This window comes from Pelecanus crispus, chromosome 2 (assembly GCF_030463565.1).
Source record: "Pelecanus crispus isolate bPelCri1 chromosome 2, bPelCri1.pri, whole genome shotgun sequence".
Classification (NCBI taxonomy): domain Eukaryota; kingdom Metazoa; phylum Chordata; class Aves; order Pelecaniformes; family Pelecanidae; genus Pelecanus; species Pelecanus crispus.
Window position 1 is genome coordinate 152,195,118 of NC_134644.1, and position 21,457 is coordinate 152,216,574.

At 47.8% G+C, this 21,457-nt stretch overlaps 1 protein-coding gene across 1 annotated transcript; it reads right to left on the reverse strand.

The window, feature by feature from the left end:
- Positions 1 to 988: 988 nt before the first annotated feature.
- Positions 989 to 19,119, reverse strand: RRM2B (ribonucleotide reductase regulatory TP53 inducible subunit M2B). Its single transcript, XM_075704776.1, has 9 exons — positions 19,066 to 19,119; positions 15,864 to 16,019; positions 14,072 to 14,188; positions 12,973 to 13,106; positions 11,882 to 11,976; positions 9,346 to 9,479; positions 6,060 to 6,164; positions 3,704 to 3,817; positions 989 to 3,222 (listed from the first exon to the last, which is right to left on the reverse strand). Exons 1-9 carry the CDS (start codon positions 19,117 to 19,119, stop codon positions 3,070 to 3,072), a joined length of 1,062 nt encoding a protein of 353 aa, XP_075560891.1. The 3' UTR covers positions 989 to 3,069.
- Positions 19,120 to 21,457: the final 2,338 nt, after the last annotated feature.

A 21,457-nucleotide genomic window follows, 5' to 3' on the forward strand; every position in this document is an offset into this window, starting at 1 on the left:
CCGCTGCAGAAATCTTACCAGTCCAGCAACACAGCCTCCAGGCTGCAAAAAACACTAAGAGTGAGCTTGCTAATTGCCCTGTCTTCACCCACTTTCTCTTCTTTCCCAGCAAGGGCTGGGAACAGTCACTGACCTACTGCACTCCACGGCGGTTTCATGACCAGAAGGCAGGGCTGGGAGCATGCGGCCCGCTTGTGGCTGTGGCTAATGCAGTCATGGGGTTTGCTAGGACCCACGTGTCTGAATGAGAGCAGCGGGAGCCAGAGGCCATTTTGGATGTTAAAAGGTGGGATTCTACCGGTGAGCCTCAGCTCCCCTTGCAGCCCCCCAGAGACAGGTTTCTGCTCGCCAGACATGTCCTTCACCACGAAGTGAAGTGCCTTCTCTGTCCTGCTGGCTGTAATGGGAGTCACACACCAGCCTTGGACTCCAACCAGGAGCACAGAGACTATACATGGAAGGGATGCATCACCGCTCCCCACCATCAGGCTTTGTAAGCACGATGGGCACAGCACAAGATGCACAGAGCCAGACCCAGCTTGTTCGCCCAGGCAGAGTCAGGGCGCCCGACCCGAGGGCACAATGCCCTTGCTATATCAGATACCACCCACTGAAATTACATTTCTGGAGTGTTTCTTCTTCGAATCTAAGGGATTCCCAAGAGATTTTTCCTTGACCCAGAAAATTCCAGAAAAAAAAAAAATCTGCCTGCTCCCTAGACCGCAAACCCCATTCCCGGGAACAAGAAACAACAAGTCGAGAGCTCACAGAGCGCAAGACAGCGTATGGAGCACTCGTAACTTTCTCCCACAACCCAAAAGCTGTGAACACCAACTTACTCTGGCAGAGCTTGATTTTATCAGTTTGGATTTCACAAGCAAGCATGTAACTAGCAAACAAAGGCATGCTCTTCTCCACGTTCAAGTTTTATTGAAACTACATATATATTTTACACACAAATGGGGTGGAAGCCATTGTAACCAGACTTTGGTATCTCATATACATTTACAGAACCTGAGCACATAGCAGTTTCATATTTGAATATTCTGTATACTCTCATCAAAATTCACAACACTCAAAACAAATGCTTTTTATTACTTCTAGTGACATAACAATAGCTTCTATTCCTCCAACAACAGACCCATTTACAACATTTTCTCTTTCTCCCCCATCAACACTGTATTTCCAAAATGCGCTGGATTTTCTCACCGAGTCCATACTTCTCTTGCAGTTGCAGGACATTACTGAGTGACACCAGTTCCAGCTTTTCTCTGTGTTCTCCAGGTCCCCCTCTGCCCTCCCCAAGCACCTTACGTCAGATGATGCAGGATCTTCTCTAGGGAAAAAACAAAAGCTGTCCTGTTTCCATGCTTCATGATCTTTTACTGAGACCAAACAAAAAGAGTCAGTTTTGCTGCTTATGTTTACACCAGGGACAATTGCTCACTGGGAACTACGCTAAGGCAGTGGACTTGTTTCATGGAACTCAGATACCCAGGGCTATGGCTGATCTGGGCTGGCAGTGAAATAACACTTATACCACCCCATCACCGATAACCCTGGGCTGTCAGCTCATCTCATGCCAGGCATATCAAAAGCAGCACAAGATGTTTGCAACAGTAAGAAAGACTTAACAAAAGCTCTTATACAAATTGCTGAACATTATGAAAAAAATGCTTGGGTTTAATAAAGCAGAACCCTTTGTCTAGCTCATGTACAGTCACTTCACCTTTGAAAAAAATGAGCATATCTATTTGCAAATAATCCACCTACAAGTGAATAGTATCCCTTCCATCCCAAGTACCACTGCAGCATGTTAGTGTTAGCCATTCTTCAACTGCTCCTTTCTCTGCATGTGACATTGAGAAATTTTAAAAAGTTTTCAGGCACACACTGGAACACACCAAAACCCAAACAGCAGTCCTTTGTAAGATGCTGCTAATCCGTACTACTTCAAGATTTGTTTTTGAAAGGTTTAATACCTTCCTCCAGAAGCTCTTCTGTGACAACAGTTTCAATGGTTCACATTAAACATACAACTTGAAGTACCTCCACGCATTATCAGTGCTTCCTTACAGCCCAGGTAGTATGTTTGTAGTACCTCAAGGGATAATCCCTTGGAATGATATGCCTTCTCACCCCATCAATGCACAACTGAAACCAAGAAGGGGGTAATATCAAATCACCCAGTATAACAGAAGGAAGACAGACAACACCCAGAGCCGGCTGTTCCACTGTCAGATGCCAACGGCAACTCAGTGCAACTACAGACTGCTTAATAAGGCACTTGTTCAGAGAAGCAGGGAAAAACAGGCAGCACAGGCCAAAGAACTACAGGATGTGTTTCTTCTCCACTATTAGTAGGCTTGCCTTTTCAAGGACCATTCAAGGTCCACTGACCTGCTTAATAACAGCTGTAAGACAAAAATTGTATGTATTTGATTTAAACTCCTACCAACAGCCATCAGACTTGCAACCAGAGTAAAAACGTTTTCAGACAGGACCCAGGTTAATGGGGAGATCAAAATGTATCCCTGGGTTTAATAAGATTTTATAGTTCATACCTTATTAATGTCTTCCCACATCCACTTATTACTCTATCTGCAGCAGAATGAAAGGGAAGAGCTTTTACTCTAGACCAAATCTATAAACATGAAAATAGAAACCATGAAAATCATTTATAGCAATATATACACAGAGTGATACCTCAGATTAAAATACTGTAACATGAGGTAAATACGCAGCTTGCTTTCTTAAAACACTACCAAAGTCCTAAAAAAGTAGTAGTATCCAGGTCATTTTTAAAGACAGTAATCACAGCAGATGAGTCAAGGGAGTCTTAAAAAGGCCATCCTTTTAAAAAAACGTATCAATTTTTTAAAAAGGACACCCCCCCTTTCTTTTTTTAAATGACACAGAGCAAAATATATTTAGTCTTCAGACAAACAACATGAAAACCCAGGAAAAAAATCCCAGTAGACTCCAATTCCAGGAGAGGAAACAGAGACAACTTCACAGCAGAAAGTGAGATGGGAAGAGGGAAACAGTCACCGTTCATTTGCCAAGTTATCAAAAATCTGCATCCAATGTGAAGACATTGTCCATTGTTTCTGCCATAACAGCAAAACGTTGATATTCTGAAACCCGCTTCTCAAAGAAATTTGTTTTTCCTTCCAGAGAAATATTCTCCATGAAATCAAAAGGATTTTCTGCATGAAAGACCTGAGAAAAGGAAACCCTATTACACTGGTGATTCTGATAGGGTAACAATGCTTAAAAAAACCCCAACAAACAAAACAGTCAAACCCTTTCAAATTAGATCATCCCTTGCTGTAATATGCTGTAGAATCTATGGACACCTGTCTAAGCAAATTCAGTACCGTCACTCCCCAGGAGTTTGGTCCATGGTGAAGTTCACCCTCACGAGATGCTTATTATCCTTTGAGGACTGCAGCACTTAGGCACAGCATAAGTTTCCCATTACAAACCTGCAGAGCAGCTGAAGGGAAACAATGGCCTAAATTGTCCTTGCTCTTTTAAATAGTGAAGCATATATATTAATGCTGTGGTTTCAGCTGTCACTCACAGAAAGTGCAAGTGCTAAATACGACCTGCTCCCAGGCACATTAAGGGAGTGCTTTGTGCTGACAGCTCTCCTGGGCTGTCCTGGCAAGCCAGCATTTTGGGCAATTGCGTCTCTTACCTTTGAGAACCCAAGCTCCATTAGTAACCGGTCTGCAACGAATTCAATATATTGTTTCATCAAAGTGCAATTCATTCCAATCAGACCTACAGGTAACGCCTCTGTGAGAAACTCCTAGAAGTTAAAATACAGATGACATTTAGAGAAATGCAATTTAAGAAGGGAAAAGGAGAGAAGACACCCGTGTTTCACAGTAACACAATTTGTGATATTGCAAGCTCCCCAGGCAGTTGTCTGAATAAATAACTTGCATCACTAAACTCAACAAGTGTCTTCTGTTTTCAGTAGTTGTTTGTATCTTCCTTTATTTTTAGCATGTTTTTCTGGAAAAGACACAAGAATTTTTATTACTGCCCCTCCCCTCTTCCTTTTTTTTTTTTTCCATCAAGATCAGTGAAAGCTTGAGCTCCAAGTTCAATAAAACCTAATGGGCCATACTAGTGGGAGCAGGAATAGATACAGAAATCTCCAGTTTTCCTTGGCTTGCAGCCATTTTAGAATGACAAGTTGAAGAGGATAGTGATATAGGGGTGCTGAACCCAACCGTGTACATGTTTAGGCACTGATGCAATACCTGTCAGTGTTGTAAGGCAAAGCTGGCACATTTGTCATTGTATTGGGTTTATGTGGCAAGGTTTTGGTATCGGGGAGGCTACAGGGGTGGCTTCTGTAAGAAGCTGATAGAAGCTTCCCCTATGTCTGACAGAGCCAATGCTAGCCGGCTCCAAGACGGACCCGCCGCTGGCCAAGGCTGAGCCCATCAGTATGGGTGGTAGCACCTCTGGGATAACATATTTAAGAAGCGGGGGAAAGCTGCTGCTGGAGTGAGGAGTGAGAACATGTGAGAGGAACGGCTCTGCAGACACCAAGGTCAGTGCAGAAGGAGGGGGAGGAGGTGCTCCAGGCACCGGAGCAGAGATTCCCCTGCAGCCCCTGGTGCAGCCCATGGTGAGGCAGCTGTGCCCCTGCATGGAGGCCCACGGTGGAGCAGATATCCACCTGCAGCCCGGGGAGGACCCCACGCCACAGCAGGTGGATGTGCCCGAGGGAGGCTGTGATCCTGTGGGAAGCCCGTGCTGGAGCAGGCTCCTGGCAGGACCTGTGGACCCATGGAGAGAGGAGCCCAGGCTGGAGCAGGTTTGCTGGCAGGACTTGTGACCCCATGGGGGACCCACGCTGGAGCAGTCTGCTCCTGAAGGGCTGCACCCCATGGAAGGGACCCACGCTGGAGCAGTTCATGAACTGCAGCCTGTGGGAATGACCCACGCTGGAGAAGTTCATGGAAGACTGACTGTCTCCCATGGAAGGGACCCCATGCTGTATCAGGGGAAGAGTGTGAGGAGACCTCCCCTGAGGAGGAAGGAGTGGCAGAGACAACGTGTGATGAACTGACCACAACTCCCATTCCCTGTCTCCCTGTGCCGCTCGGGGGAAGAAGGCAGGGAAAAACAGGAGTGAAGTTGAGCCCAGGAAGAAGGGAGGGGTGGGGGGAAGGTGTTTTAAGATTTAGTTTTTATTTCTCATTACCCTACTCTGATTTTATTGGCAATAAATTAAATTGATTTCGCCAAGTTGAGTCTGTTTTGCCTGTGACAGTAATTGGTGTCTGATCTCTCCCTGTCCTTATCTTAACCCATGAGCCTTTTGTTATATTTTCTCTACCCTGTCCAGTTGAGGAGGGGAGTGACAGAGCGGCTTTGGTGGGCACCTGGCATCCAGCCATGGTCAGCCCATCACAATCATCACCACAGTAGCTAGATGACAACAGAAAAGAAAGAGTAAACTACAATCCTGCCAAACACTCAGCAGTGCAGAAACTTGTAGTTGCAGACGGGTAGTGCTTCAACTGAAAGAACCTGACAGCAACCTCAGAAAAAGTTACAACCCAGCATGGTACACACAGCCAGAACAGACCCTGTCTTCTCCTGAGGACAAGCATGTGTATACACAAGGGATGTGTATACAGCAGGGAGAGAATAAGATCCTGGAAGGACACAGGTAACCCAACTCTTCTCTAAGAGACAGTTTCAGTTGGACTAGATGATTGTTGTAAGTCCCTTCCAACTGGAACTATTCTATTCTATACCAAATAAGACAGCCTTTCTTCCCTTCTGTCATTAAGGAGGAAACCAGCTGCCAGCTTCAGCTTCTCCCAGTTGCTTGACAACTGAATCAGAAAGTCTCTGACTCTTATTGTCACCATTACAGAAGAGGGAAAGGACGGTATAAGGCATCAGGGATCCAGGCCTGAGCCAAGTATCAAATATGGAATCCCAAAAGTTAGAAGCTAATTTTTTTATTTTTGCATGTAGGACTGGTCCTGCTCTGCCCACGATGCTGTCATGGCCAGGCTTACCTGCTCAATTTCAACAGCATTAACGATGATCTCACGGACCCGCTCTTCTGACGGTCTGTTCACTAAATAATGGAACATTAGGCAAGCAAAATCACAGTGTAGACCCTGAGATAACAGAGAACAATGAAAAAAAGTCAGTTTTTCCCGCCTCCACATAGTTTGCTCTCACTTTGAGGCAGCCTCATTCAGGTTGAAGCTTCCTAGCCTCCTACTTCTTTGACAGTCTTAATGTTACCATGTGTAGTGGGCACTTTTAGTTTACAATCCAGTTAGTAACACCTGAAATCACATGTCACCTATGCTAAAATAATGCTCATCACACACGTTTCTCAGGTAAATATTTTTCAGAGCTGCTCTACTGTGAAGGATCCTACACCGAGCCCTGCTGGGTCCCTGCCTCCCATCAGAGATGCTTTTGCAGAAAGACTCCTACATCAAGACCTGCAAAACTACCTGCCAGTTAACATAGACTGTTGACCTGCTCTCTGCTTCGAGATACCTGTACAGAAATACTTGTTTTACTTTCTTTTAGTAGCATTTCTTCCCTTGCTTCTCCTCATAGCATTTTCAGAAAAGAAGATTCAGATTAGAGTCACCAAATCCAAGATTAACAAATCATCTCTGCACACAACGTGCAGTTACTGTGAGGAATTTGCTACCAGAACATTCATAGGTTTGTAACACTTAAGGCTACTGTGCCTCAACTCAACCCACCAATGCCTTCACGTTTCACCCAGCTATCATGCACAGAGCCCAGTAAATTGTGTTCATTCCCAAGATTTCCAGAAAAGCCTCCAGCCAGGATATGACAACATCAGGAGGTGAGCAATCCCTCACAGCCTGAGGCGGGTATCAGACAGCTGCTCCAAGAGGTGCCTCAGTTTCTATTTGAGCTTGCCTGGCTGCAGCTTCCAGCCTCTGGCTTCAGCCATACCCAGCACTGCTAGACTAGAAGGAGCACTGTGCTACCGTCTCTCCCCTCGAGAGCAGGATGGCGACTACAGCATATGAACACCATGAGGGCACATCCAGAGTGAAAACCAGTCAGAAGGATTTGGCAGACTATAGGCAATCCAGTGCTACTGTTAACAAGGGTCAAAACAAAATCAAGAAGTGAAAACAGGCTATGAAATCCTCATGCTTCAGGTCATAAAACAGCCCTGAAACAACATAATTTGGGAAATGCTCCCCCTCTAGCGACAGCTTTAGCCCTGCTGCAGGACTTCCCATGGTCTTGTCCAGGCCAATGTCACCAGCAGGATGCAAGATGTGCCTGGCTTCTCCCCTGAACCAGTGTGCTCCGCTGACTGGTGATCCCAGCAGCTTTGCACCTTTAAGAATCAGAGATGCACCAGCTCAAAGAACAGCCTGGGAACAGAGCCTGCAGCTCAAAAAACATATTGAGCATTAACCATTTATCTGTTTGGGTGCCTCAGAAAACAGTTCGTATAGTTTTCCATTGTAGATTCTTTTTACTGCCACTGCTTTTGTAACAGCGTTTCCTGGTTTTTGATGCAGGTGCTGTGCACACCCAGCCTTACCCTTCATAACAGCTCTGCAGTTGGATTTATGCCAGCGGAACTCAAGAAAAATTCATTCTTTTGGTGCTTGACTGCAGAGAAGTACAGTTACACTGCTGTATAGAGGAACTTACATCTCATTCACCTGCAAGAGATCGTTCTAACAAACACTTTGCTCAAATGGATCGGTTCATGATGACTCACAGAAACAGAAGACACACGGAAGGTGAAGACTGAAGAACTGTTTGGTTTTGCTTACTGATCATATCACTTTCTTCAAAAGTGTCTTTTAAATTAAAGGCATTTTGTAAGATGACTCCTTTCAAATCAGTTTATCTAATCCATGAGAATTACTTCCATTATGATAAAGCTCTTTATTATTTTAGACCAAGTCTGGTAAGTTCAAACCACTAGCGTGTTTATACTGCACACAAAACTGGTCTTTCCACTTTTTCGCTGCTGCCAGTGCCACAAGTTGTGTGGTGCCCTGTAGACAGGCCCCAGCCATAAGGAACCACTGCCAACTGGCAGGCAGTGCAGGAAGCGGTGAAAAGAAAGGGCACTTGTCAGCACGTGGCCTGCCACATTCGGTGTGCTACATGCAGCCCCTCAGACACATCACATCTTAAGCTAAGAAGCACTCCCCTCCAATGCAGACCTGTAGCTGCCCCTTTCCCAGGAGATCCTATCGCTCTGCAGTAACACAAGAACACGGAGAGGAACAATATCTGCTGCTTCGGCAGCAACCTGCCACAGCCAGCCAGGCGACGGGTGCAGAAAGCCGTCTGCAAGCTCTGCAACCCACAGCTAGGGGCAGATGGGGAGTGGTACAAGGCCACTTGAACCTGACTGAAGCAGTTAAGGCAGAGCAAGGCTCAGAGTCACATCCTAGCTAGGTCCTTGCCCAAGCCAGCCCCCACTGCAGCTGGGGACCTTGCAATTCCACACCAGTCCTTGGGCAGCCAGGCCTTTGCCTCCCTTCATGGCACAGGAAAACAAATGTCCCCTTCAAGCCGAAAAGTCCACCTTTTTGATCATACTACACACTGGGGTATTGCTAATATTTATGTTTACTCTCTTTAAAAACAGGTATTTCCGCTGAGGGACATAGCAGCACCTAGGCTTTAAGTTCATTAGTAACTTAGAGCTAGAAGTCTGCTTCTTTCCCCTTTTTACAAATATTCTGTGAATAGCCTGCTCCTTTGAAAGACTCCAATCTTCCTACACGTCAGCAGTTACTGCTCCTCCTCCGTCAGGCTGCAGAAAAAGGGTCAGGCACTGCTCTGGGGAAAGGAAGTCTCTTCTCTGTGCTGCCTAGGAGGTGGTATCAAAGCAGATGCAGAAGGCTTACTGTGGGAGAAGCTCTAGAGAGCATGGCCTGTAGTCAACTGGCAGGTAACCAGGACCTCTGTCCTACCAGGACAGTGGACCTTCCCTTGGAAAACCCTGCTGCTGACACTGGCTAGCAGAGAACCTACTCAGACTTCTACCATCTCCTTGGCCTCCAGCACTGTCAACATTAAAAAGGGTCTGTCACACCCAGAAATGCATCCGCTACTCACTGCTAGATTCTCTTTTTCACTGTTTCCTACCCAAACACTGCTTCCTACTTTGTTCCCTTTCTGCTTTCTTCATCGTCCATCCAAACCTCCCTGCCACCAGAGGTGGGCTGCTCTGGCAAAACTATGGGATCTTTATGAATATAATTCTGCCCTTCCCCTGGAAACTCACTTTCCTTCCCAGACCAGTAGGACATGACACATTACCTCATCTCTGCTAATAAGTTCATTGGAGAAAGTCAGTCCAGGCATCAGGCCCCTCTTCTTCAGCCAAAATATAGCAGCAAAGGAACCCGAAAAGAAGATGCCTTCAACTGCAGCAAAGGCAACCACTCTCTCACCTGTTTAACATAACACATTTTTCAGTTAGACACAAAACAGTGTATTGCTCGTCAGTAAGATGCACCATTTGCATCAGACAGACTGATGCTGGAGAAGAGGAATCCCCACTGCAGCACCAGGTGCCGTATCTGACCACATCTTGCAGCAGATCCTGAGGCATACAGGGTCTACACACGCAACAGCACTTAACCACAGGCAACCCCAGCAGAACAGCAGAACCAGGGCACCCACTGAAACTGTCACAGGTCAGAAGGGAGAGAACGTAATTGTCCAAAGTAGCCAAGACATTAGTACTCCTTTATCTCTTTCTCCTGAAAGGCGGGAAAATGGCTGTGTAACTAATAGACAAAAGGGAGAGAAGAGCTGATCTCCTATAAATTAAACAAAAAACCCTACACCTCAATTTCTGCTTGTTGACAATCTACATAAAACCATATTCTTACAAGAGTGGAATAACACAGAACATAATTCATCAAGTCACAAATAACTATTTATGTTATCCCACCTGTTATCCCACCTTTCATCCAAGGAAAGCACAGCATTATTGCTCCCAGTTCTCCCTGTTCTCTACAGGAATGTATTTCTTCAGACTACAAGGCCATCTGACTGCTCGGTGAAGACATGTCATTCCACGTACTCTATTTTAAACAACTTCACAAGATCCTGGGGTATATTCTAACATAACATTTAACATTCTTAATGCTTTTGCATTAAGTGCTGGTGCCTTTTCTCAGTGAGAACTGCATAGAATTTTGTTTAAAAAATAAAATAACCCCAAAATAGCCAGATGTCCCACTTCCTCTACGAGACGCAAATGCCATCTGCTGGCTCATCTGAAGAAATTCAAGTTAGGAAAAGAGCATGAAGAGGAACATGAACTTACAAGTATCACAGAAGTTACTAAGGAAAGAATTTGTCTGGCAACACTAAAAATCTCCTAGGTTACTTCTAGAGAGGAGCAGAGGAAGGCTGCTCATACAATATAGGTTTAATGAAGCACAAGATTGAATATCAATATAGTTTTTACTACATTTCACCTGACTAGCTATCATACAAATGAGTTCTGCTGAAACAAAAATCACCCATCAGCAGCACCACATAACGGGAGCACACGCTGGGAGGCTGAGAGTCCACAGAACAGATACAGCAACTGAACCCTCAGCGTAAGAAATCAACCAAAGCTGCGGAGACCCGGTTGCAGGCCAGGTCCCCAAGTCGGAAGGAAACACCAAGCAAACAAGCCAGCCAGCCACTTTCTTATACCATATCTCATAATCCGTAACTGTCTGGGCCACCCAAATGTTTTAAACTTGGGAAGTTTCTTCAATAAGATGAAAAAACAGAAGAGTAGAAATGTACTTTACAAAACTTTGGATAGGATGCATGAAGTTTGGGGGCAAAGAGCGGGGGGAACATTGCTTTTTGAGTTAGGGAACCTTCTGATTCCTGGCACACCTCATGCTGCTGGGAGCCGAATGAAGGAGATAAAGAAGGAACTCCACACACAGCAAGCAAAGTCAGACTGGGGAGGCAGCGGGCTGCGCCAGGACAGGAGAATCTACAGATACAAAAAGAACCCCACTCAAACAAGAGCTGTGAACAACGGATGCTGCAAAAGAATGACATTCAGATTTATTTTGTTCATCTGGCCAAATCTCGCCATGTCCTACACTTTCTCTAAGCGTAGAGGATGTTTGGTTAGAAAATTCAGCCGGGTCTGCCCATTATTCATTTCAGCTACAACACATCCTTCAGAGTCAGCATCGTAAGCTGAATGCAGAACACTGGGAAGGGTGCCCCACACCATGCTGATGGAAGCTGAGCCAGTGTCCCAGCTCTGAAATGAGATACAAAAACTAGAAACCTGGTCCCAACAGCAAACCAGAAACACCAGAGACAGATGATTCTTGAATCTTTTTTGCCCAGGCTCAGTCATGCTGTTACAAAAAAAGGCTAACATCACACACAAATTTGTCTATATGAACATGAACACAGAAAAAGCCTGGACTTGCAAGAGTTCAGCTGCCCAGTTCTGAACACCAGAGTACAAAATAGGAGCCACCTGGAAGAAATAATCAGAACTCCTAGAAAACAAGGTCTACAAGCAAAAACTAAAGAAACTAGGGGTTTTTGGTATGAAGACACAAAAAGACAGAGAAACCCACAACATTTTTCATAACATGATTCTAGCGGGCACTGCCATGACTATGTTGCTTTAGCTGAAGATAAAAACGTACATGCTCACCAAAAGTTACTTCTAGTTCTTTAGTTAAACCAGAGACCCACAAGCCACTACATCATCTGTGGAGAATTTCGTTTCACATTCCACAGATGCAGCTCACTCCCAGAGGATTAGTTTGCAACATGTGCAACAGAAACAAGTTTTTAAGAAGCTACACACCAAAAGTGGATTCTCTGTCTTCAATCCACTTCAGAGCCCAGTCTGCTTTCTTCTTGACACAAGGCATTGTTTCAATAGCATTAAATAAGAAATCCCTATAGGAGAAAACAAAGAGAAAACATCAAAATAATAATAAGTGATTTATGTAAATCTGCCCTGGTTGTCCCTACTGGCTCGACCAGACAGAGGAACCCATTACGCTATGCTCTGAACTAACCCAAGTAAGAGACTGTTCCCACCCCGAAGGGGTGATGATCTCTGATAACAAGGGCACAGGGGAGGCAGATGTGCAGAAAGCAACAAACCCAGGGTCTCAGAAGAGGTGAGCTGCAGAGATGGGAAGTGAACGCAAACACCCCATGCCAGGAGTGCCTACCCAACAGACCACGCTGCCTCTCAGACTCCAAGCCAGATGGCAGCCACTTGCCACCCACTGAGCTAAACCTCATCTTGCCCAACTCCACAAAAGGAACTGGACAATCCCCATGAGCACAGGCTCTGTTTCCATGTTAGACACCTGAAAGGAAACCTTGCAGTCCTCCCACTGTCACCACACAGGATGGCACCATAGGAAACCAAGCTCTGCCTGACCATCACCATGGTGGAATCTCTGAGGGCAAGTGCTTCTTTTCAAATACATTACCATTTGGACTGGGAAGTCCTTCAGACAACAAAGATGATGGGGGTCTCCAAAGAACCCAATACTTCAAAAATAAGCAGTTCAAGTTGTATGAAAAAGCACTGACAACAAAAAAACTGAAAGGATGCAATACGTTGATTAGTCTATGTTAGAAACACCAACTGGATCACGAGCACTCAATTTCCTGAGGCAGATCCTTTGCTGATGTGAAAGCAAGCACCTCCGGAGCACAATAACCACAAGAAGCTTGTCTAACCTTTAACAGCATTTCACATAGCCTGGCGGTCAGGCATGCAGGCCTTGAAAGCTTTAAGGAACGGTCCCCAACTCCCCCAGTAAGTCAGTAAGAAAGAGAAGACAGCTGCTGCTGCTGCTGCCCAACAACGGTGCCACTGGACTAGGTGACACATTTCCCATGGGTCTGTAACACATCCAGAGTGTTAACACATACCTTTTCTCAGGATCTTTGATGTAGGTGTCTATGAGCAAGCTGTACATCTCTGAGTGAACGTTCTCAATGAGAATCTGAAAGCCATAGAAACAACGAGCTTCTGGAATCTGCACCTCCTGACTAAAACGCGCCACCTACCAAAACCAAAAAGCATGGCAATGAGTACAGTAAAACCAGTCCTGCAGGACAGTACTCTAAGCTTAATGGGAGAGACAATAGATCTCTGCCACAGAGAAAGGATGGGAGCAGTTCAGCCCCACTTTATTCACAGGTATGTCAACAGGATAGGTGTGGTGCAGAAGAAAATAAAGCAAGCTAGCCTAGAAGTAAATGCATCTGCTGTGCTTATTGGACAGAGAGCTGCAGTGAAGCATGAGGGCACACGTACACAGGAGAATAGCAAAATACTGCAATAGCAAACACTTCATATTGAACAAAGCCTCAGACTTTTTGTTCATTGTTAAAAAAAAACGCGGCGTAAGACGTGTTCATGCAATATATGCACATAAACTATGACATATATACTATGACATATTCTACACATTATAGACATTCAAGATCTAAACTGGGCCTTTGCAGTCAGATACCACTGATAACCTGTGGTGACACATTCTGCAGCCTGGAACTACTTCAGCAGAAAGATTTCCCCACCTTTTTAGCGGCACCACCTACAGCCTGAAAAGATTCTATGATGCTGTTCAGTGACAGCAAAATGGATTTTACCAAAATGAAGAATACAGAGCATGGCACAGCACAAGCCCTCCCCAGTTCTTATCTAACACAGGTACGGGAAGAAGCGTGGGGTTCTATTAATTCATTGAGAGATGCGGATCAACACAGCCAGGCAGAAGGCTGAGCATAAAAACTGTGTCCTAGAGTGATGTGATTTGGAGTCTTGCTGACCACAGTTGACCCAATTTAACTCAGACATTGGCCCCAGCAGAACAAGCTGCTTATTCCCCCTGGCAAAGGTGAGACGATGGGAAGAAAAAAAGTACATATTTAATAAACTTATGCATTAATGTGAGACAACTAAAATGAAAAGCCAATAAGCCAATAAAATGAGTAAGTATTCAAGCCCCCTGTAAAGCTTTCTCACCAGGTTTTCATTTACAATTCCATCACTGGCTGCAAAAAATGCCAGAACATGAGAGATAAAGTATTTTTCATCTGCTTTCAGCTTGTTCCAGTGAGGAAGGTCCTTTGACAAATCAACCTAATGAAAAGAAAAAAAGAAAAACGTTATTGCCCCTTTGAGTTTGTCATTCTGTAAGAACAGAAGCAGCCTAGTCAAATGACTGAGGCAGAGTTTTGGCGTTTGCTCTCAAATCTTTACATGTAGAGAATTTAAATACATGTGACTGTAAAAGACAACAGACACTGCAGTACTGCTGTCTCCCTCTGCAACAGCAACATCACGTGTTTGCTTTGCAGTTTACACTTTGTAATTTGCAATAAGAGTCAGTGTCTACTGAATTATAAATAAATCAGCTTTTGAAAAGCATTAGTGTATTAGTCGTGAGTATGAACATGCACCAATAAGTAGAGCTCACTCTGAGACACTTGAAACTCTACTTGAAGGAAATGCTGATACTCCAAGAAACCTATACCCAGGTGTGCCAAAAGACGGACTGAGGGGACTTTTGCCTTTGGCAGGTGTTCAGTCTCCATCCCGCCAAAGAATGGCAAGGGGTGAACGCTCTGCAACTGCTCTCGTCTACCAGACTGAGCTCTAGCCATGGTAGAAAACCACAACTTCCTTTGCATAGGCCTTTTTTGTTTGTTTGTTTGTTTGGAGGGATTTCTGAACCACAGCAGCACTTAAGTAGGGCCAGATGTGAAAAATACAGAGGCCTAAAAACATATATGTGTATACGTGTGTGTGTATAAACATGTACACGTATCTGTGTGTATATAAACACATACACACACAAACCAGTTTTACAGTTAACTTTCCAGTTCATTTGGAAATGCACCAACAGATGGTAGGACAGTGTAAGAAGGAACCAGTCACACGGTAAAAGGGCAATGCTGATCAGGCAGGAGTTTAAATGCCTTTTCTTTAACAGCTTAAATCAACCTCTACTGCAACAGGGCAGCAAGCCTCCCAGGCAGGCAATGGAATAGCACTTCTATGGATAGCTGCTCCTCGCCATCCCAGGATGCTGTCTGGCCTATTTAGAGCCTGCCAGTGCTTTCAGCTCCGTCCTCTGCAATTGCAGATCACTGCTCACAAACAAGCAAAGGCTGCAGAAGCTTCCAAGTTGGAACAACCAGCTCAGGTGGCAGGTAATCTCTCCAGATCAGAGCAGTGTTCAGAAGCCTCCACTGCTGCAAGCGTAGCAAGCTGAGGACTGCTCAGGTCTGGCTAACCAGCAACCTCGTGGGAAAACTTACAGCTTGCATTATAACATGGGGCAAGCATCTAACCAGGGCTATCAGGAGCCCATTAGAAGCATTTTTAGCAAGTGTCCCTGATTATCACCATCTTTCTGGAAAATAGGTGCCTAACATTAAAGAACAGCATTCACATGAAATTACCCAGAACATCTTACTACATGGGCAAGGAGTTAATTGCAGGTACAGAGACCACAGCAGGGTAGGAGCTATCTGACCAGAAATCAGACTTAGGCTCCCTCTATAATCAGAGAAGCACCCCAGGATGCAATTTCACCTCATCCTAAACCAAACACCTAAAGCAGCTCCGCTGAATCACCCTGTGGGAGCAGCTTTCCTTCCACTGTCCATGAAGAGAGTCCTGTTCTGGTGCAGGCACCTCATGTTCGATGCAATTAATGCCTACAGCACAGAAACCCACAGCAGAGCTAGGAAGGAAATGCCAGGATCCCAATCTGAGTGACTTGTGCCAACCCACTGGCCCCAGGGCTCACCTCTTCTGCTGTCCAAAAGGAGGCCTGAGCCTGTTTATACATTTTCCATATGTCTGGGTACTGGATGGGGAAGATGACGAACCGGCGGGGATTTTTTCTGAGAAGAGGCTCCTCATCAGGGTCCAAGCCATTTTCAGCAACACTCAGAGAGGAGCTCTGAAGATAAAGCACAGTTCTGGTTAAGGTTGCCATTACTTACTCCTCCTCTTCCCCTTATCCCAAAGGTGTGGTTCAAAAGCCACCCGTGTCAAGCAGACACTCACCTGCCCCCCTCGGGTGTATGCACTACCCGTCCCTGGGGTACCTGCCCCCTCGCCCTCCATCCGTGCTCCCGCTGCTGGGGCGGCAGCGCTGCCTGTCTGCCCGGCTCTGGCAGGCACCACTCGCACCAACCACCCCCTCCCAGGTGCACCAGTGCAGGAAGCACCCGATGCCTGCGTACGGAAGAGAAAGCCTTTCTGCAGCGCGAGGAGGAAACCTGCCCCCGGAGACGACATCAGCCGCTGCGGTACTGCACGTGGGGAGATACGCGCAAGGTGACCGCACGCTGCCGCCAGCCTGCATCCAGCACAGCTCCGCAAGGCTCGCCGCCCAGGTTACCTCCAAATCATTCGCTTTGCATTGAGCCACTTGGGCCTGGATGGTCATTTTTAAAAATGCCGTGAGATCACAGCAACTAGTTCCGTTTGGTAGAGGAACAGCCCTGCACCACAGCAAGTCTCTGCACAGAGGTTCGTGTATGCAATCCTGCGGCGTGAGCAGAAGGCGGCCCGCATGCAAGCGCGGGTCTGGAGGCCATCCCTTGAGTGCCAGTATGAAGCTATGTGCCTCTCTTTCCAACAGCAGGCAGCAGGAAAACACCTGCCTAGAGTCACCCGTCCCCACCCCACTCCCTCTGCGCAGGCTCCCGGAGAACGCCTGTGCACAGCTCTTCCTCAAAAGAGCTCCCAGCCCCGCCGAGGTGGGGATGGCTGATGTTTAGGAGACAGGCCAGCGAAAAGCAGCATGGAGAGGGCACTCCATGAGCAGGGCCTCCACCTCACCTCCAGCTGGGGACATCTGCTCTCGGGATCAACGCCAGACAGCAGCCCTGCCAGGCACATCACCCAGCACCTACTGAAGACAACCGTTGTGAAGAGCTTGTCAGGACAGCATGCTGCAGCCTCTCCAGAAGGGCTGGCGACTCACGCTGATCAAACGTTTAGTCAGCAGGACAGGTCACCTTTCTGGGTCGGTTCTGAGATCCCACTGACACTGCTGTAGAGCATAACTAACCACTGGCAGTACAGGAGGTACTACATATAATACAGCAGGGAAGGGGAGCAAAAGGTTTTGAATACCATTGCTTCTGCCCTCCTAGGAGGTGCCAAAGTCCTTTCCCCGCCCAGTCTGCTTGTAACCACTCATATAACAAAAATTAATCCTTTACTTCAATTTGGAAAACACCCTCAAACAAATAAGTCCACTCATTTAAAAAACAAAAACCAAACACACATTCACATCGCATAGCTGGCATACGTACCGCAGATTCCCAAAGAAAACAAATCAGGAAGCACATTCTGGGTTACAATTTTACCACTTTATTATATTTTTAAATATTACTCGATTACATGGGACAAATTTCCCAGTATCATCTTGCAGAATCGCTGCTGAAGGCCACGAGAGCGCAAGACCTTTTGTATTTCCCAGGATGCAGAGACGGTTGCAGCGACCCACTGGAAGTGCCACAGGGGAGAGTTTGGGCATGGTGCCGTCCCTACACCTTCTCAGGGCCTGCCACGCAGCTAGCATCTCCATCTGCTTCTGCACCAGCCATCCTCCTTGAAAAAGGAAACACTGCAAAAGTCTTCCTTGGTAGCCCAGCGTTTTCCTGAGCAAAACCCTTCTATGCTGCCTGGGGACTATCCCCAAGTATTTATTTTAGCCTAACAAGGTCGACTAGCATTTACTAACCTCAGCCTTGATGTTCCTGAGCCATTAAAAGCCAGGCTGCAGGGCCCGTAATGCAGGGAGATAACTTGAAAAATACTTCTGGTGTACAGAAGTGAAGTGGCGCATAGGAAGAGCAAAGTTCCTGTATGGCAGGAAAACTGGAGACCAACACTGAGACAAGGAGCACTTGTCAATTTTCCAACGGCCTTTAACAGCTGGCATGCCGCAGGCCACAGAGAGAGGGGTCAACACACCAGAAATACTGTCAGTGCACAGTGAGACAGAAAGGCAAGAGAAGAAAAGGCCCGTGAAGCAGCCTGTATGCTCTGGAGAGCCCTGATGGCAGGAGGGCTTCCAGGAGCCAAAGACTTAGAGAGATGGCACGACCCTGAGAAGGGCCACCACACATTTAACACGGCACACCCCAGTTTTTGGAAACTCGAGTACTGCTGAGATGCAAAGGTTTGGGAAGACCGTGTGGGTTTCTGTGCCGTAAAGATCCTTTACCCTCGCACATCTCAGCCTGGCTTCGCAGCGTGGTACTGGGGAGAACCCAGAAGGGAGCTCAGCTACCTCAGGGGTAGCTCAGGGGCGGGCTCTCCTGGTCCACAGGCGCTGGGAAGCCGGGACCACCCGACGACACCCATGCCTGCCTCCATGGCAGCTCGGGCAGAGGGGACAAGCTCTGCCGTGCCGGCCCCAGGCGGGCACAGCTCTGCAAGCCCAGACCCCCCCACAGGGCCGCAGGGCCCCGACCCAGGGACCCCCGGGCCTGGCCGAGGCAGGGCCCGAATCCCGGCTGACTCCGGGTATTCACCACACGGACATTTCGGTGCTCACGGGGCCCGACCCGGCCGAGCGGGACAAGGACGCAAGGGCAACCCCGTGCCCTTTCCAGAGCTACCCAAGCCGCCGCCACCGAGCCGGGTCAGCAGATCCCCCGGGCGGCCGGGGGTGAAGCCTCCGCGGCCGGGACCGTGCCAGCCCCACGCTCGCCGGGGGAGGCCCGGCCCGGAGGCGGCAGCAGCTGCCAGCGCCCCGGCGGTAGAGCAGGCCGCGGCGACCGGCTGCAGCCGGCGGCTCGGGCAGGGCCCGGGCCGGGCAGGTGCCTGCGAGGCCGGAGATGCGACAGCGGCGGGCAGGGCTGCGCTGCCGCCCACCGCGCTGCCTCCCGCAGAGCCCGCCCGCCCGCCGCACCGCTCCCCGGCGGCAGCGGCTGCGCGCCCGGGACGCCCGCCGCGGGGCCCCACCGCCCCGGCCCCGGCCTTACCCGCTCCGGCCCGGCCGCCTCCTGCAGGGCCGCTCGCCTCCGGCGCTCGCCCATGGCCAGCGGCGACTGGGCCGCGAGAAGGTGGCGCCGGTTGAAGGGGGAACGGCCACGGCCGCCGCCGCTCCTCCTCCGCGGGGCGGGCGCACAACGGCGGCGGCCCCGGGGCCCGCGGCAGCGCCCGGCCCCGGCCCCGGCCCCTGAGCAGAGCCGGCCCGCACGGCGGGGCTCCCGGCGGCCGAGGGCTCGGCCGTGCCTGGTCTCCGGCGAGAGCAGGGAAGGAGCAGGTGCTCAGAGCCGGTCTCAGGGGACAAGCCCCGCACGCAGGCTTGTGCCCGCTCGCCCCGGTCTCCAGGCCTCCGCTGCTGCCCAGCCGGAGGCGGAGACGCAAAACTGAGGGAGGTAGAGCGTTGATTGCAAGTGAGGGTCTTATTTTGTACGGGAAAAAACCAAAACCAACAGTAGCAAAAAAAGAAACCACCACCCAAAATGAGGAGAAAATCTAGGCAAGCCTCTGAAAGATGATAATGGAAGATGAACTCGTGGAGGGAGTTCGCTGCTTTGTTGCAAGTATTTACGGAAGAATGTGTACAGCGTTGAAGGTAGCAGTGGTGGCTGTCACAGAGGCTTAACCTGAAGTGGCTATTACTGGGTACAGGTAGGCATTCTGAAAGTCTACAAGAAAGAGCAACCTGTGTAAGAAAAGAAAGTCTTTTTTAATCCATCCTGAGCTAACACCGCCCTCAGAACACCCTCCAGTAATTGCGTAACAGACAGACATAGGTGTAGCGCTTGGAGGTGCTTGCAGGGGCCTGTGAGTACAAACACCCTGAGTGAAAGTACTATTGACATTTGTCTCTGTCGCTTCTTGCAAGCAGAGAGATTTCATCCAGAGCCGGGAACCATCAGGGTTCAGCGGTTTCCTCTTCCTTCCTCATGCCAAAGGCCCGCGGGCCCCTTTCCTGCAGACACATGGGTCATTTACCAAAACAATCAAATAGTCCATAGGAAAAAGAAAAGTCCCATGGGTACGGCCTGGTTTGTCACGAAGACCTGAAACTAAAGACAAACCTAAAAGCAAACACCAGTAAGCAAGAACTAAAAGTTTATGAGCACCAAGGCAGTCAGGCAGCACACAAGCAGGACCGAGCCACTCTTCAGAGGCCAAAAGAAATGCCCGGAGCCCAGGGTAGTCGCTTCAGGAGGAGGAGGAGGAGCTGGAGGCCTGGTGTTGCTCAGTGGAGAGGAGTCCATAGACACTGTGCACCATGCGCGCGACCGCTGCCCAGCGCTCCCCCGTCCAAGCGCTGGCCAAACATCCCCAACCGCCCCGCAGCCGGGGAAGGTACATAGTGCGCAGGCAGGGGCTTCGAAGGATTCTGGTATCCTTTTCCAGAAAGGCAACCTTTGGTTTTGTTAGTTCAGAATTTCAGATTATTTTTTTTTCAAAGGCACCTGGCCACCATGGAGTGACTGAGACCTCCCCTCTCCCAAGCATGGGAACAACTTTGGTTTTCTTACATCAAGCTTTTTGAGGAGCAGAAACATGTGCCTAAGCAGCAAGTTACTAAACAGCACACCAGAAACACACAGCGAATGAGAAAAGGTGGTTTTACACTAACAACATCTGCTGTTACCTGACTACTGCTCTTTTGGAGTTTTATTACCCAGAGATACCCATACAAGTTGCTTAATATTCACATCCAACAACAGCTCCACTCATTGGCGTGCCGAGTACCAGGGATTCCAGTTTTTTGTCCAGAGCAAATGATGAGAGGAACACCAATGCAGAGCAAACCCAACTGACATATTAACACTGACAAATTGTACTGGTGTGAGTAATGCAAAGTGTGCTGATGGCTTAAAAGGGAGACGCATGAGTTTCAGGGCCAAAACCAACAAGCAGCAAAACTCAAGCATGCTAATCATATTAAATAACATTGACCTGCCTATCAGTTGCCTTAGCCCCCTAATCTGATTAACCTGGCTGCTGTTCCAAAATTCCCCAAGTAAGGGATTGTCCCCCTGAGTATTTGACAAGGTTTAAGAACTACTACAACTTAATGTAACTAGCAATAGAAAGGAGTTCAAGTATTATGGGGATAACTTCTTAAAGTCACACCTGCCCTTTTACAGAGCACAGCAAACATCTACATACATTGTGCCTAAAGATTAACATACAAAGGAAAAATACTGCAAAGGAAATGTACCACAAGGATTAACAAAACAGCGGTTGGCTGTTCTTACACCTCCACAAAAATCCACCAACTCCTGGTAGCTTTGTTTTATATAAATTAATTACATCATGTACATGATACTGAAATACAGGAAAGCACTTGTGGAACTGTAAAATAGTTTACAAACAAACATACATATGAAATATAGCATTATGCAC